The sequence below is a fragment of the Mastigoproctus giganteus genome, chromosome 12 (genome assembly GCF_048544385.1).
Source record: "Mastigoproctus giganteus isolate SK-2022 chromosome 12, ASM4854438v1, whole genome shotgun sequence".
In the NCBI taxonomy this organism is placed as follows: domain Eukaryota; kingdom Metazoa; phylum Arthropoda; class Arachnida; order Uropygi; family Thelyphonidae; genus Mastigoproctus; species Mastigoproctus giganteus.
Genome location: NC_143586.1, coordinates 141913280 through 141931850, shown reverse-complemented (window position 1 = coordinate 141931850; position 18571 = coordinate 141913280). Strand labels below are relative to the sequence as shown.

At 34.9% G+C, this 18571-nt stretch overlaps 1 protein-coding gene across 1 annotated transcript in view; it reads right to left on the bottom strand.

Moving 5' to 3' along the window:
* The window catches only part of Lrp4 (LDL receptor related protein 4), a 904868-nt gene that overhangs the window by 365137 nt on the left and 521160 nt on the right, over positions 1-18571 (bottom strand). The window contains exon 7 of the mRNA XM_090386734.1: positions 7047-7166. Coding sequence (XP_090242860.1) covers positions 7047-7166 — 120 coding nt within the window. The remainder of the gene's footprint in view (positions 1-7046; positions 7167-18571) is intronic.

The following is an 18571-nucleotide window of genomic DNA, read 5'->3' as shown; positions in this document are numbered from 1 at the left end:
AACCATGAGGGGGCTTTTGGGTACATTTTTGCGACTATCGGTATGAAGCTTCTTGTAACTTGACCCTTTGGCGACATCTCCCATCTGTGCTGCGAAATCTTCAACATGTGAGCCACTATTCGTTGTTTCTCTGCCGTCCGGCTGTTGGTTGGGTCCAAGGTAAAGTCATAGATGGAGGCAGGTATATCCTTGGACAGTAAATACATGAGTCCACATCTAGTCACCTCGAGGTCCAGCGGAAGAGCTCCTGCCAGGACCTGCAGAGCATGGGTGCTCACTGTTTTGCACGCCCTAGTTATAGTTAGAAGTATGTTTCTTTGGATAGTGTCCAGCAGTCTTCTGTTGACCGCGGTTCTGGCCTTCCTGAACCAGATTGGCGATCCGTAGGTGATCGCTGGGATGAATATTGTTTTATAATACAGGGACAGGGTCTTCCTGTTGAGTCCCCAGTCCCTACGAGATACTCTTGCTACAAGTGCTGCATAGTTCCTTAGTTTCTCTCTCAAGTAGGTGAGGTGAGGTGTAAAGGACAGGTTTCCATCCAGGATAATACCTAGATACTTTATTTGCTTTGCTAGTTTAATGGTGGATCCCGCTATCTTTATTTGCGGTGGTCGTCTGATGTTTAGAGAGCCTTTTAGTAATACTGAGTTTGTCTTGGTTGGTGAAATCATTAACATATGTGTTTTTGCCCAATTCTGTAAGGTTTGTAGTGCTTGGTTTGCCTGTGTTTCAAGTCCCGTTCTGGAGTCCGCTTCCACCATTAAAATGAGATCATCAGCAAAGGCCTGACTGGCCACATTTCCCAGGTCCAGAGCCAAGAAGTCATCAAAAACCATGTTCCACATTAGTGGCCCCAGGACTGAGTAATGAAATGTATATCAACTGCTTTGAAGGGTTTCTTTTTGTTGTTTTTAGTAAAGTCTACCTTATGTTCTATAAAAAAATGTTTGCGCTGAAGTACTGTAAGCTAACATATTAATAAAATGCATTCATGACGTTCCATCGAAAATACTGAATGATTTGCTTCCGTTTATCCTTTAGTTGTCGTGAATGAGTCATTTATAGGTACAACGCCATGACAGATGTTGAAATACAAAGGAGTGATAGCAGAATGTTGGTTGTCACAAAGTTGTCCTACAAAGGAGTGTAACATTGTGACACCTAATTTCTCAAATTCTAATTGTTCTAATGCAAATTTGTAAATAAACGTAATGGTATTCAGAGGATGAGAGGTAATTATACCCATAATCATAATATCATTTCGTTTATACTTACATGTATTTATTTTTAGAAAACAGCAAAATGTGTCACAAAGTTGTTCTGGTTTACGGTATGTGATAACTGTAAATAAATTACAATTGCATTTGAAAGTAAGTTTGATTTTCTTGAAGACTAGCAACATCTGCTGGCCTTAAAAAATGATTAAGAGTTATTTAAGACATTTACTACATTCATTACTGATAGGTAACAACATGTCACACATGTGCTGGTCAGTCAGACTATGTTATAACATAAAAAGTATTAAGCTTTTAAGCAGTGGCATAATACATTATATTACAAATATGAAATTAATGATTTTTATTTAATATACAACTTGCAGTCAACTGTTTCTGTGTGTTTCTATAATTCATTGTGTGCTAATGAAATATTTATTGTGTGAGAACTGAAATGTGGTTGGAAGCTTGACAGTTTCTGTTATGTTCATGCGTTATGTTTGATTATGAGTATGAGTCTTGCATATATGAATACAGATAAGAAAATGAACTGGACTGGATACTTGCATAATGAGAGTAAAAAAGTCTTAGACAATCCCAGCTGATATTGAATGACTTGAATCGCAAATTGAAAGCAGATGAATTGAATATGTAATTTTTGCATCAACTTTACAGATGAAAGCACCTTCATAGTGAGCAAGTGAGGCTGAGAAGCATGAAATTAGTTATATTGAAATTATAGATGATTGTTTATTAGAAAAACTGTTAAGGCTAAAGCTCTTAGAGTTGATGACATATACCCAGTAGAAGGAGGCAGTAAGAGAGTGTGTGATCTGAACTATTAAGGTTAATTATGAGGGCATCACTGGACTTGGGATTGGGGAAGTGCCAATGTAACATCAATATATAAAGGTGGTTCTAAGAATGAAGTGGGTAACTGCAGACTGGCCAGTCTCATTTCGGTGGCAGGGTAAATCATTGAGGCAATGAGAAAGAGTGCAATACAAGGACATTTAGATATAAATGGTTTTCTGAAGGATATACAATACAGTTTTTGCTAAGGGAAAAATCATTGTTTAACTAACCCAATTTGTTAGGCCACCATAGTGGTCAGGCGCACGGGTGCATAAGTACACGTGCCTTGAGTGACCAGGGTTCAAGCCCGTGACTGCTTAATATGGTGCTGTTTCTTGTATTCTGTGTATCTTGTAAACTCCTCTGACCGTTCGGTCGTCCCGGAGTATAAACAGAAAATTTATTTATTTATTTTATTTACTTATGAGCTAGATGTAGGAAATAATTCTGACATTGTTTATTTGGATTTTAAAGCATTTGATTCAGTCCCTCACAAGAAGTTACTATATAAGCTGGAACATGGTGAGATCATGGGTAAGATTCTAAGATTAGCATTAGCAAAGGCACATGATGCAAGAAAGCAAAAGATGGATCACAAGGTGGTTGCAGGGTAGGATACATATGGTTGTGATTAATGATTGCTCTTCAAATTAGTCTAATATCAGAAGTGGAATCTCCAAAGATTGGTTCTGGGATCACTATTGGTCCTGATTTTCATAAATGACATTGATGGGATAGAAAGTGTGATGTCAAAATTTTCATATGATGTGAAGATTGGAAGAGTGATTAACGATCAGTGCCAAACAACCCTCGTTCAGGATGATTTGCATATGCTTCAAGGGTGGTCACAAAAATGGCAACTATGTTTTAATGTAGCAATAATGTAAGATCCTACACTTGACAAATAGTAACCCCAAAATAACTTATACACTTGGTGAAATTGACTTAAAAGTAGCACAGGAAGAAAGGGATTTGGGAGTTAAGATAAAGAGATGCAACCATATAAGATACAAGGTTCTTCAAGCAAGGTCCACAGGTGGCAAAGAAGGCCCGTGTCCTATCAGTGAAGTACTGAACATTTGTCTATAGAGATATAGAAATTATAATCCCACTTAAGGTAATTGTAAGATTACACAAAATACTGTGTCCAAGTATGGAGACCACACCTAAAAAAAATAATTAAGCTGCTGGAAAAGGTCCAAGGAAAGACAAGATGCTTGGTGACATTGGTAAAAGGGCATCCATATTAAAAGAGATTTTAAATATGAGGGCTACATAATGGGCTTTTTTCACTCCATGGCTGAGTTAGTTGGTCTCAGGCATAAACTGCAAGGATTCCCCCCAGAAACTGGGGTGTTTTGTCCAGCAAAGCAGACAAATCGACAATAGAACACATGCAATTAACAGCCATAAGACACACAGCACAGCAGATGAATTTAATTATTCGGGTGGCCTAAAAATAATAGTTACACGACTTGGCAACTTGGCACCTTTGGAGGGGGACCTGATTGAAGTTTATAAGGCTTTGAGAGGAAATAGTAAAATGAATGAAGATGAAATTTTCACTGTTATAAATTTTATGACTTGAATAAATTCAAGTTTTATGACTTGAATAAATTCAAGTTTTATGACTTGAATAAATTCAAGTTTTATGACTTGAATTTATGGCTTGGTGCCATAAATTCAAATTACAAGGAAAGAGATTTAGACTGGATTGTAGGGCAGTGAGTTGTTAATTATTGGAATGTTAACTCCATGGGTACTTGAGGAATATTTAAAGATCAGCTGGATGGCTACCTGTGTGAGGAGAAAAATAAAAACTTATGTTTTTTATTTTTTAAATATAGTCAGACCTCTCTTTAACAAACTTCCATATAGCAAATTTTTCAATTTAGTGAATTTTTTTTGATTTCCCCTTGATTATTACATTAAAAATAGTTTCCATATAATGAAGAAAATTTCCATATAATGAACTGATTTTGAGAGACCTGGATAAGCATTGTTTACATCTCTAGCCTTTAGGCAATAGAGCTGATGCTGTAGAAAGCATGAATTAAGAGTTAGAAGGATTAAAAATTAATCCCTTCAGCTGTTTAGAGTTAAAAGGATTAAGAATTAAGAGCTAAAACACTCCACAATTTAGTGGTGCCCATAAAACCTACAACCGCCTCTACTGCAGTGAGAAGTCACACTGGTCAACTGCTGCATGTTCACAGCCAAAGCCACAATATTGGCAAAGATTAAGGCATATTCCCAATGTGGACATTGGCTCTGATCAACCTGGTTTCTACTGTAAATATCCTATTAAAGAATTAGGAGAGAGTGATTTTCCTTCATTCCAAAAATTCATCTGTTATTTTGTAGAAATGAGTCATCCACACTTACATTAAATTTCTACTGTCTCTGTTTACATGGTAGGTACAAGTGGTTCTAAATCAGTTTTGTTTTAGCAGCTGTGCAAGTAACCTTACAGTGTCTAAGAGGAAATCCTTGAGTGCAGTGGAAAAAGTGAAAGTGCTCAATGAGGTGTTAGATCAGGACATTAAAAAAAAAGAAATTGCTTTAATATTTGGTATCCCTGCCAGTAGTGTGTCAACCATTCTGAAAAACTGTTTCAATTCTCAAAGTGTTTGAGGAAACGGGACCCAGTAAGAAGCATGTAAAACTCCGCCTGTATGAGGATGTAGATGGAGCTGGTTCGAGACCAAAACATGCCGATATCAGGCCCATTAATAAAAGAAAAAGCTATGGAGTATGCATATTTTCTGGGGCATAAAACATTCCAAGCTAGTTCTGGTTGGCTGGACAAATTTAAAAAGCACCATGGCTTACTCAAAAAAGTTATTTCTGGTATAAGTGGAGTTGTAATCGAAAAAGACTGTACCCATCAGAAAGAAATGCTGATGAAACAGGTCTATTTTTTAAACTTTTGCCAAACAAGATAGTGACTGTTAAAAGTGATAAATGCTTAGGTGGTAAAAACAGTAAGGACAGAATTTGTCTTGGTTGGTGAAAATATGGCTGGTATTGAAAAACTGAAGTTTTTGGTAATAAGCAAAAGTAAACAACCCCAATGTTTTAAAGGAGTAAAGTAGTTAGAGTTGAACAACTACAACTACAACAAAAAGTCTTGGATGACAAGTGAAATTTCTGAACAGTGGATTTTAAATTACAGTAACGAGATGATGAAAGAAAACAGAAAAATTGCACTGATTGCTGTATCTCATGTAAACTGCAGCCAGTGGACTAAGGCAATATCAAAAATTTGAAAATGCACTACTGAAAAAATTATAATGAGAATATAAAACAACCAACCAACCTATAGATTCTGTTATAGATTTGCAGATGTGCATATCAGAGTAGATGAAAGTGTAGAGTCGAGATGTGATGGAAACAATGATTAAGAATTGTTTCGCAAAAGCAAGTTTTACTAAAACACCAATTAAGAGCGATGAGAGGGATGAACTACTACAAGATATTGAGCAATCTTGGGAAGAACTCCAAATGAAAGGTTTGATCAGTGGATAAATGTTCTTGATGAATTTTTAGGAGTTGATAATGATGTCATAGTAGCTGAATATCTGAGTGACTCCAACATTTCGGAGAGTATTCACAAAACTAGTGACAATATCGATGATAAGTTGGTTGAAAATGGTAGCAAAGAAGGCAATGAGGACAATATTAAACCTTCCAAACATGAAATGTTGGCAGCATTTGAAACTTGGCACTGAGGCCTTCGTTGTGAAGAAAATGTCCCAGAAAATATATTTGAGTGTTTACACAAATGCAAACATTTTTACGAATGATGTACAGTAAAATGTGTATACAACAAAAAATAACCAAATATTTTAAGAAATAATTCTTAAAAGTGTACTAATATATTATGTGCATCATGTAAGTAGTCAATTCTTAATATGCCGACTGGGCTAGCTGGGTAGGTAAAGTGCCTGCCTGGCAACCCAAAGGTCGCGGGTTCAATTCCCGCCTCGGGCTGGATATCACGATGGTGCCGAACCAACCGGTTGGTTGGATATCCCGGCCACGATACACGAAGGAAGCAAGAAAAAACTGGTTCCTTCGTGTATTGATCACATCATACGAAATAAATAAAATAAATAAATTCTTAATATGTATGTATTAATAAATTAATTGTTTTAAAATGTTAGAAAATTTATTCAGTCTCATTTATTTCTGAATTTTTCACTGTTGAAAAGGTCATATTTCTTTATAACAAAATTTCTGTTTAACGAATTTTTTCAAGCGATCGGTTTCATTATATAAAGGTCTGACTGTATTTAGTTTTTATTTTTATCATTAATTTTTATTATTTTTTATATTTTATATTTATTTATATATATCAAATGCTAGGGGGGTACAGCTAAATCATATTATGATTGGCATTATTTTAAATTTTATATCAGTTTTATTAATTGGAATTAAAGTGCTAAATTATATAGGGGACTATCGGCTACTGTTTATATCTTACCTTTACTTCCCCCTCCCTGTTTGTTTATTTTTTCATTATTTTATGTTAATTTTTCGCTCTACATTTTTTGCCATACTACTGGCTTATGTTTTATGTTGTTTTATTTTGAATTATCGGATATATCTGGGCTTCATGTGGAGGAGGTGCATTTTGCTGCCTCTAATGATAGCTTAATATTTATTTATTTATTTTCTTATTTTATGTTAAACTTTTAAGCCATTATTTAAAAAAAAAATATATATATATATATATTATTTATTTTTTTATTTTAGTTATTTTTGGCTAGGGCAGCAAAAACCTGTGGTTTCTTTACACTAATGGCTAATGCCAACTAATAAACAAAATTTACAAGGAGTGAAGTGTTTATTACTAATTTAAATTTTATAGTGAATTCTCACAAGAAATAAGATTTTATTCTATATTTTCTTAAAATAATTTTTACTAAAAATAAATAAATACATCCATCATTCAGTTTGAAAAGTACTTACGACAGTCTTTCTCATCTGACTGATCATCACAGTCATAGTCTCCATCACATTTCCAATCTTGGTTAATACACAAACCATCATCGCAACGGAACTCACCACTGTGACATTCTGCTCCTCCACCTGATAATGATAGTTATGATGATTTCAGCACCATGACATACTATTATTATTGGTTCATTTTCATATATTTCGGTGGTTAAAACTGATAAACAGATGCTTTATATTTTTTATTCATTCTCACTTATTTCTGTATACAATACTGAAATAAGTGAGAATAGCTACTCCAATTCTTCTGTTAAATTTTTAATGATGTGTTGAAAAAAGAAAGCAGCTATAATTAATTTGTTACTTATTTATTTAATATATGTATACATATTTTTTCTTTATATTTTATACTTCTTTATATATATCTTTATGTATAGTTTCTTGTTACTTTTACCTTTTTTTTCTCATGAAAGTAAAGTCAACACAAAATGAAAAAATAACGATTCTACTAGAATACTTAACATTTCACTACAATTCTTAGGCATAATTCAATAAATAAATTGAAATACTGTATCCATATTATTTTAAAGTGAAAAGAAATAATACACAAACTTACCATCTCAAAAGCTGAAACATAAGGTACAAAAAAAAAAAAAACCCTTTGTGACTCAGTACAAAGCCTGTCCTGATCACAAAGTTTACAAAGTGAAACACATGCAATGCAAAAGCAAAGTTACCCCTTCAATTTCAAAATTTTCTTTATAAAATAACAGTATTACAAAAATTGAAAGAAAACTTCAAGCATAATTTTCCTAACCAAGGTTCATAAAACACAATCTGATTAGTGAGGGGAATAAAAGGGTACTCTTACCAAAAAACAAAAGGGTTCAGTTCTGCAAACTACAGTGTCTGGAACTAGGCACCTGCAAGGAGATTTGACTGAGGTGCTTAAAGCTCTGAATGGATTAAGTAAGTTGAATATTACAGAAATACAAGAGGAAGGTCCTCTAGCTTAGACATAAGGAAGCCCAAATTCAAATCAAGGAAGGATGGTTGCAGGATGGAGGTGTTAAAGATTTGCTTAAACTAGTGGGTAATTGATTGTAGGAACAAATTTTCATCTGGTGTTGTGGAAGTAGGTAGTCTGGATAAATTTAAGGAAGAATTAGACAAATTATTCAAGGGAATGATAGGTGATGTGGGAAATCGTTTTTTTTTTTTTTGGCTGATGCTGTATAAGCTTGTTTTCTTGCATCATATACTAATATTAATACTAAATTTGCTACTGGTGTGAATCTTCATTACTTATACAAAAATGCATACAAGAATTTGGGATGAGCCTATGTAAAAAATAACACTAAGTATACAACAACAAAAAAGTGTAAAGTTTATTAAATAGATACAGAAATTCAATATGAGCATCTAGCATATGTTGAATCTATAATACAGCTCTTGCTAGGTAGCAGTAATAAAGCAATAAAATTCTTTTAAAATTTACTTGTTTTTACTTATATTTACCATTAATGAAGTTTATACGCATATATTTAATCCAAGTATGAAAGAAATAATATACTGACTGGATAGTTAACTGTAGTAATGGAAATATTAAAGAAACTAAAGAAAAATTAAAATAATAATTTATTAGATTGTGTTTATTATAAATGTTTATTTTAAGATTATGTTTATTAATATTTATTTTGAGTTATGTTCAGTAATAATAAGAAAATAACAGATCATTACTATAAAATAACTACTTCAAGCCTAGCATCTACCAGAAACAGCAGGAGTTTGTTTGTAGAAAATCTCTCACTCACAACTATTTTTTGAATGCATCTAACAAATGCCTTTGATCAATAATCATTCTAGCTGAATGTCATAAGCAGTTTGCTTGCAAGTTTTAGTTTACTGTACTATTCTCTGCAACATATTGTGTGGAATCAGTGGGGAACCTGCTTGCTTGCTTGCTTTTTGGTCTCTCTCTAGTTCCTCATATTTATGCTAATCTTGCTGACCCTTTCTGTTCCTATTCTTTGCAGTTACCTGAAGTTCTATGCATATGCTTACTAACAACTCCCAGAGACTTCCAGAATTTACATATAAACTATCATTTTGGTTACATATGGAAGTCATGGCTTGTAAATTAAAGAAATGATGAGGCACCAGTTAGGGTTGGGTCACAGACGTACAGGCAGGAGATACAAGCATCAATTTTCAAAAAGAAAAATCCAGACTTTTATTTTAAAATTGCTTTCGGAGAAAAAAAAAAAAATATATATTTTTTTTAATTTTGAGCTACAAGTAAAAATTTCTCAATCAAAAATGCATCTAGAGATAATTCAGTTATCTGTCTGAGCTAATACCTTTTACATATGAATTATGAAACTTAAGTAGCAAATTTGCTCAATGCTATGCACAGGCTGAGACAATGTCCAACTTATACAATCATTCTGTAGTTCACACATCACATCACAAGGCCTTTATTCTAAATTTTTTTAGGGTTTGAACTTTCTACAGTACCAAGCATCTCACACAATGTGGATACTTCTCATCACTGGATGGTCAGGCCACTCACTTGCTCCACCAATGAAACTCTAAAAAACTCTAAGAAATATACTTCTTCATGGGAGCAGAGCTTCTTATTTAAAGTGCACAGTGCAATACCATGGCAACTTGTGTTGAAGTGTCCCCACAAGATCAGTTGCATTCAGTAGCAAACTTAGGTTGCTCAATGCTACATACAGAATGAGATATTGCCTTGCTTGTACAATATGAATTACCTATAATAATAATGAGGATGAAAATAAAAATAATGCAATGTTAGTTATAAAAACAAATGAAAATAAAATATATATACTGTTTGAAGGCTGGTTTACTTCTACTTCTTTTAAAGTAGTAGCAGTGTGATAATCCAAAAGAATGGGCTTTTCATTAAATTATAAAAGCTACTTTTTAGTAGATATCTTGTTTAGACAAGAGTCTTCCTTCAATCATACTATTTTGCAAGTATTTATTATCTTTTTCAAACAGAATTTTTTATTTTTTTTTTAGAGTTTTCTTTTGAAATGGTTGATGGAATGGCCAAATAACTTGTATGCTTCTTTAAATATTGATATGATGCCATTTTTTGAAAAACACTAAATACTAATTTAGTATTCCCCAAGGAAAATAAAATGAAGGTTCTCCATATCTTGAAATCTTGTGGCTACTTCCACAAAAATAGTATCTAATATTTCATTCTTTATCCATCAAGGCACTCTACTGACTTCTTTTGAAGAAATTGGTCACTTCATATATATATATGTTTAAATGATTCTTGGCACCTCTGTAGCCAAGAATCATTCAAACTGGGGTTTGAGCCTGTGACCACCAAATACGGAAGATGCAGAAAGGTCAGGGAATGACCACCACATATCCCCGGAGCAATATGGCCTTAGTTGCTAATGCTCCTAAAAACCTCCTAATTTGTTAAAGAAATTTGTGTAAGTTTAAAGCCTTCAGAAGACAGCAATCAATGTTCAGTGACTTTTTTCTGCAATACATAAAATTAAATGTTGGTCAGTTTAAAAACATAAACCGACCCTGAGTGGAAACCAAGTCTGATCAGGACTTGGTTTCCACTCAGAGTATTATATTTATTTTATTATTTTATTTTATTTTTTTTTTAATTACATGTCTGTCTCATATTTGTTTTAGTGAGCATATACCTTCCAACAACTGAGTCTGCTGCAAAAGTTTGCTTTGTCAAATAATAAGAGAGTATTGGTATCCCATTCACATCTGAGAAAAAAAAAATATGGCACTCAGACTTTAACTAGCACTGTTGAAAAATCAGATTTAAATGGTGTGTTATATAATAAAAAAAAAAAAAACTGCTCAGCTCAAGGGAGCTACTTCTTTCATTTTTGACTGAAGTCCATTTAAATATTTGTACATGTCACCAATTTGTAAAATAATAAGAGGAATTTACCTCAATACACATTGATAAGTATTACATGTCACCACTGGTAAGTATGACATGTCACCAATGTAATACTTACCAGTGGATTCTCATTTATAATTAAACTGTTTTAATATGTTATTGATGAGGCTGAATAATGTGTGGACAAACTATGATCTTAGATGCCTTTATAAACCCCGGGGGCTCACATCTGGTGAGTATGAGCTTGGCACACCCAGGGTCCTGAGCTGGATATCATCATTCTTCAGGGTAACTCCGGAATTTTTTTTGGCTGGTGCAGCATAAGCTTCAGGCTTCCTTGCACCATATGGCTAATAATAATAAATAATAATAATAATAATAAAAGCCTAGAACCAAAGCCTAGTAAATTCAAGCAACACATTAATGTGTTGCTTGAATGTGCTGTTGTCATGGCAATCACTTACATGCCTACAATATGTAAGAAATATGAAGGCAGCCATTTTTGATAGTTTGTTCATTTGTATTGGAAGTCTTCATCTCAAGATGTATTAGACAATCATTATGCTGTGTAATGTGTAGCGCGTTATAGTTATTACTTCTAGTTTTACCTAGTATTACCATCTTAGGTCATATTGTTCCAATCTGTTATATTTGTAGGATGTAGAGCTGCTGGAACGAGTACAGAGAAGGGCAACAAGATTAGTGAATGGAACAAAGGGTTGCTCTTACGAAGAAAGGCTTAAGTTTTGCAAATTACAGAGCCTGGAGACTAGGCATCGCCGAGGTGATCTGATAGAGGTGTACAAGGCTTTGAATGGCTTGTGCATGCTCAATGCCGATGGGATTCTTCCTCTTGCTCAGAATAATCACCTGAGAGGGCATAAATTCAAATTGAGGAAGGACGGATGTCGGATAGATGTGCGGAAATTCGCCTTTAGCCAGCGGGCAGTTGGTTTGTGGAATAGACTTCCATCGCTTGTTGTTGAAGTTGATAGCCTAAACAAATTTAAGGCTCAGCTGGACAGGTATTTCGAACGAATTGAGGGGTGAAATGGGAGTAGTGGTTGTTTTTTTTTTTTTGGCTGATGCTGAATAAGCTTGCTTTCTTGCATCATATGCCTCTACTAATGTTAATGCTAATGCTAATGCTAATTTGTAGAAGTGTCTATTCATCAGCTAATTTGCACACTGTGTGTGCTGAAAAACCTGAAATAACTCATGGGGGAGGAGAAATCCTGTTCCCTTCGCTTGAAATCAGCTAACCACAACCCCAACTGAAAAGGCTCTCTCAAATGAGAAGTGGTGAACTTGCTATACTACTATCATGGTGGATGTTCACATGACACAGCCTTGCAATGACTCACTTGCACTATCCTAAACATTTTGTGTGCTTGCAACAGTAAAATATTACTATTCTAAGAATAAATAGGACAAAATAAAAATAAATAAACAAAATCTATTAAGAATTTCGGTGAAGCAGTGCTTCAAATGGTCCATGCCTAAAAGCAACTCTTAGGTTCAAAATAGCAGCCTAATTACCATTTCAGACAATGCTAAGGAGGCAACTAACCTAACATATTATAGGATCCTCTATAGTGCATGACTGTGCTGACAATAACACCAATACATATGCACTATTTGAGAACTTTGGTTTAGCCCATTGGCATTTGCCAATGGGGTGAACTATATGGCCAACAATATGGTAAAATGTCTGAAGGGGAAGGCAAATTTAGTAGCACTATTATATAACCCTAGTAATAACTACCTCCTGCATATGTGTCCCAAAATCTGAGCAGGCCACCTGCATCATTATATGTGAATTCTGATAATCTGGCATTCATGGCAGGATTGGATTTTAATGTTTGTAGGCCCTAGGCACTTTTATTCTGAAAAGGAGGAGTAAAATATTTCTTATAATAAATTATACTGTATTAACAAATTACATTTGCAATTACATCTTTTGTAATTTGCAATTACAAAAGATGTAATTGCAAATTACATCTTTTGATGTAATGCAAGTATAAGCAGTTGATCAGCACAGCAGCAGCGTTTGAGCCCATCACCACCAAATATGGTGGATGCGGAAAGGTCAGGGAATGACCACCACATATCCTGGAGCAATATGGCCTTAGTTGCTAATGCTCCTAAAAACCAAATAACAAACAACATAACATAACACAGCAGCAGCAGCGCATGCACATATGAACGTGTATAACTGTGCATAATTGTTGTCTCGTGCTTATCTTGTTAAACTGACTTGTTTCGTAGAGAATTAAAAGTGCATTCTCATGTTTCAAAACTGTTGTACTCACAAATACAGCAATACCCTGCATAGCACTGATAATTGGTACCAAAACTGTTCCATGTTATGTGAAACCATGCTGATTGAGGTATAATTATAATGGGTTTTAATTGAATGCATACCAGAGAAACAGTCTATAAACAAATTATAATAAATCTATAAACAATTTGTGCTTGATAGGCAATTAAAAGTATTTGAAATAAAAAATATTGCAAAAATTTTATTAATGAAGAGGTAACATCATGAGAGATGAGAAAAAAGCTTTGTTTATTTAGGTATTTCAATAATGAAGTCTCTTCTTTTTTCAGCGTACCAGTCTTGTACAGGTCATGTCAATCCCAAAAACTTTCTGCAATTCTTCTGTCAAAAATTCTTGTGGTGCCATTTCAGTGTTACCCACTTTGGAATTGTTTTCTCTTCTTCACATGCAGTTTGCTCGTCAATCTCAAGGAGAGTTGCATCATCTAAGTCATTTGCATGCAAGTCAATGCAGTCGTGTACATCAGCAGTGTCCAAAGTTTTGAATCCCAAGTCTTTTCCAATCTTCACGATGTCTTCGGCAATTGTCTGAATTAGCGATTCAAAACCAGGATATCATTTGCCAAATGGGGCAAAACATGCTGCCAAAAAGAATGCATGTTGTTGGCAGTGAGTTCTAGCTAAGATGCAGATATATTTTCAATCATATTTAAAAGGGTAAAAAATAAATTGTGAAATGAAAAGCTATCACATCATCTTGTCAGGATAGAATTAAGAATACTGAACACTGTTGCACGCTGCAGCTGACTGCCTGAGGGGGCTATTGGTATGTGCACGTGAGACAATAGAGTTGGTACTGAGCGTATATGTATGCATACCTAGGCTACTACAATGCAGCATATATGTAGAGTACATGTGTAGGCTATCGAATGAGTTTTAATATGTAGAGTAAATTTTCGACTTAAGCTTAATTGAAACCATATTATAATGAAACCCATGCTGTTTGAAGCCATGCTAAGTGAGGTATTACTCTATGTACATGTCAGTTATATGTAAAGAGAGTGATAGTAAATAGTGGAATAAGTTTGTGGTGTGACATTTTAAGAAACTAGTGTGAATCTTAAAAGAAGACTGGTGAGCTGTATTTTCAGTTTTTCATATTCTGATCCTAGAATAATTTATTGAGTTAACTGTGTCTGAACATGATTTTAAATGTTCTGATGGATATATGCAAATAAACTAATCTAGCTATGAAAAATGAAAGAAGAAAAAGAAAACGTTTTGGGTAAAATGAAAAATTCAATGCTGAAATATATAAATGTTCCAAACCACTCCTGCAATAAGCCTACTCTTTTTCAATCTGAAGATTTCAGTGATGGCATTCATAGGCCTAACCAGGGACAGATTTACAAATAAGCTAAACAAGCTATAGCTTAGGGACTCACATTACAAGGGGCCTCGTTCCAGCTTAAAAAAATCTTTTTTTTAATATTGTCACAGGTTAACTGTAAGAGAGAAGTGCCTCATACATGTTGTAGCTTAGGGCCACAACAAGTTTAAATCCGGCCCTGGGCCTACCTCTAGACCAACTGACAAAGGAACAAATAAGGGTCAAGTTGACATAGAATTAGAATCAGACCAGGTAGATTTTATAGTATTGACATCGACAACTGATGTAATTGCAAATAAGGATGAATCAGGGCCTGTGAATGACATAATTACCCAAAAAATATCTGTTACTGTTTCACTATCAGATTTCAGTACTGATCCAGTTAAATGGAAAATAAACACTGATCTCATTCATCATGCTGCCCAAAATGTGCAGTCTCATTGCACATTTCAGTCTCAGAATTTAGAGTACAATTTGAAATCAACATCTAAAAAATTTGCTGAAAAAGTAAGATATGCAAGAAAATAATTGTTTTATAGGAAAATGGGAAATGGCAAGGTCATTAAAAGAGACTGGCTAATATTCTCAGACTCTACTGGAAAAGTGTATTGTTATGTATGTATGTTATGTCAAGGAAGTCAATTTCAAACTGGATTCGACGACTGGAAAAATTCACATGAAAGAATCACAACACATGAAAAATCAAGAGCATTTCACTTCTATATCTAATATGTTGCAGTTCCAAAAGTCCACCCAGATTGACACAAAACTGCCAATCGAGAAGGAAAAAGCAACTAAATACTAGATTGAAGTTTTAAGAAGATTAGTTGCAGTAGTAAAATTTTTGGCAGAAAGAGGTATAGCTTTTCGTGGTGATAATGAGCAACACAGTAATCCTAACAATGGCAACTTCCTCAGGTGTATTGATCTTCTATCTGAGTTTGATCCTTTTCTAAAGGAGCTGTTGTTATTGTTGTCATTTTAGTTTTTAGGAGCATTAGCAACTAAGGCCATATTGCTCCGGGATATGCGGTGGTCATTCCCTGACCTTTCCGCATCCTCCGTATTTGGTGGTGACGGGCTCGAACCCCGGTCTAATCAAGAAGCGTGCGCTACGCACTGCTGCTCCTTCCCACCTGGCTACAGAGGCACCTAAAGGAGCATATAAGAAATTATGGAAATCCAGGAAGTGGAAATGTTTTGTACCTATCTTCAACCACATATGAAGAATTTATAAATTTATTAGGGTTAGAAGTATTGGCACATATCACATCTGAAATTAAAGAAGCAAAATATTATGACATCAGCATAGATTCAACTCCTGATATGTCATACAGATCAGTTTTCGGTCATTATTCGTTATGTATCAAAAGATGGTGAAGTACATGAGCGTTTCTTGATGTTTGTTCCCATTGAAAAGCATGATGCAAAATATCTTTTTTGACACTGTAGCATCTGTTATTGATAAACATGGAATAGACATACCAAATTGCAGATCTCAGTCATATGACAACACTGCTAAATGAGTGTATTAGCATGATTCAAGGAAGTCAACAAACTAGCAGTATGGGTTCCATGTGCTTCACACAGTCTTAATTTAGTAGGGACCATATCTACAGAAATCTGTTTGGCTGCCACTAATTTTTTCAGCATTTTACAGTTGCTCTAAACATCCTTTGCAGCCTCACCACAAAGATGGTCTAAATTGAGTATGATGGAGAATACAATCTCAGTCAAAAATCTATCAGATACAAGATGGTTCACGTTACGCTGCTGCGATATTGTTGAAAAAAAATTTGCAGTAAATTTGTGCAGCACTCGTTGATATCTCAGAATGCAAAGAACAAAAACCGACAGTGGTTCATGAAGCAAAAGCTTTGATAAATAAACTGAACAGGTTAGAAATAAGCATTAATGACATCATTTGGGAAGATCTAAAAAAAAAACATACATAGAGTGAATAAAGCAATTCAAGAACTTGGAATTGAGTTATGCATAACTGTGAAATTATATGATGCTCTTCTGGATTGATTGATTATTGTTCAAGATGAAGACAAATTTGATGATTTTGAAAAAATGGCAAAAGAATTCATTCCAAATTCTGATTACAGATAATATGAATGCTGAAAGTGGAAAAGGATGAAACCGTTTGATGAAACATTAGAGGAATTGGTACCAGCAGAACTAAGTGCAAAAGATACATTTCGAATTCAAGTTTTTTACCTTATTAGTAGTAGTAATAGTGGCATGTGATGCAAGAAAGCAAGTGTATGAGCTTATGCAGCATCAGCCAAAAAAAAAAAAAAAAAAAAAATTCACACAACCATTCCCTCTAAATGTTTGTCCAGTTCCTCCTTAAATTTATTTAATGTATCTAACTTCCACAATGACAGATGTAAGTTTGTTCCAGCAATTAACCACCCGCTGGCTAAAGGCAAATTTCCGCACATCTATTCTACATCTGTCTCTCCTTAATTTGAATTTATGCCCCTTAGGTTCGTAATCTGAACAAGTGGAAGAATCCCATCAGAATTTAGCATGCTCAACCTATTCAAGGCCTTATACATCTCAATCAGATCACCGTGCAGGCGCCTAGTCTCCGTCTCGTTTGGGCGCCTCCGTAGCCAGGTGGGAAGGAGCAGCAGTGCGTAGCACACGCTTCTTGATTAGACCGGGGTTCGAGCCCATCACCACCAAATACGGAGGATGCGAAAAGGTCAAGGGAATGACCACCGCATATTCCCGGAGCAATATGGCCTTAGTTGCTAATGCTCCTAAAAACCAAATAACAAACAACAACAACAACAGCCTAGTCTCCAGCCATTGCAATTTGCAGAACAAGCCTCTCTTGGTAAGAGGATCAATTGTAGACATACTAGTCACAGAAATGACAAAACGATGTGCTGCATTACAGTACATTATTATTATTAGCCATATGGTGCAAGAAAGTCTGAGGCTTATGCCGTACCAGCCAAAAAAAAAACACTCCTGTGCCATCCCGAGAGAGATATTGTTGTTGTTGTTGTTTGGTTTTTAGGAGCATTAGCAACTAAGGCCATATTGCTCCGGAATATGCGGTGGTCATTCCCTGACCTTTCCGCATCCTCCATATTTGGTGGTGACGGGCTCGAACCCCGGTCTAATCAAGAAGCATGTGGTACGCACTCCCGAGAGAGAGAGAGAGAAAGTGAGAAGCAGTAGGGAATCACCAAAAAAGTAAGAAAGAGAAGAACGATGATATGCAGCTCAGGACCCTGGGTTTGCCAAACCCTTCAGTTTTCTTATAGATAAATCTATGTGAAAAGAAGAAATTCTATCCAACAGCATTAGTCAACACCTACTCGTCTGACTTAGAAGCAGACTTCGTTGATGAATTCCTATTGTTTTCGGCACTATACAAGGAAAAAGGCTGTGGCAGAATTAATAAAGGCACAAATAAAAAAAACTGATTACTAGTTTCCCAAATGTACACATAGCTTTAAGAATTTATCTATCCATAATTGGATCAAATGCTGAAGGAGAGTGCTCATTTTTGAAACTTAAGCAGATCAAGAACTGTGTACGCTCAACTATGAGGCAAGATTGCTTATCATTGTTGGCACTTCTATGTATCAAGAACGATATAACTCGTCATAAGGACTTCGAGGACATTAATTAAAGATTTTGCTACAACAAGAAGCTGAAGCAAGAAACTTTTGTAATCTTAAGAAATTTTACAAGTAATCTAGATATTGTCGATTTTGTTTCTTTTTAATTTCAAGTATAATGTTGAAGTTTTATAGTTGCATTATTTTTAAAGTCTGAAAACCTTTTCCTCCCTATGTTTTTACTTTTTTCCCCCCTTCCTTCGTAGACCCTAAAACTGTCGTAGGCCCTAGGCACAGTGTCTAATGGGAAATCTGGTTCTGATTCATGGAGTTACAGTGGTGCCAGATTATTTAGTTTTTTTT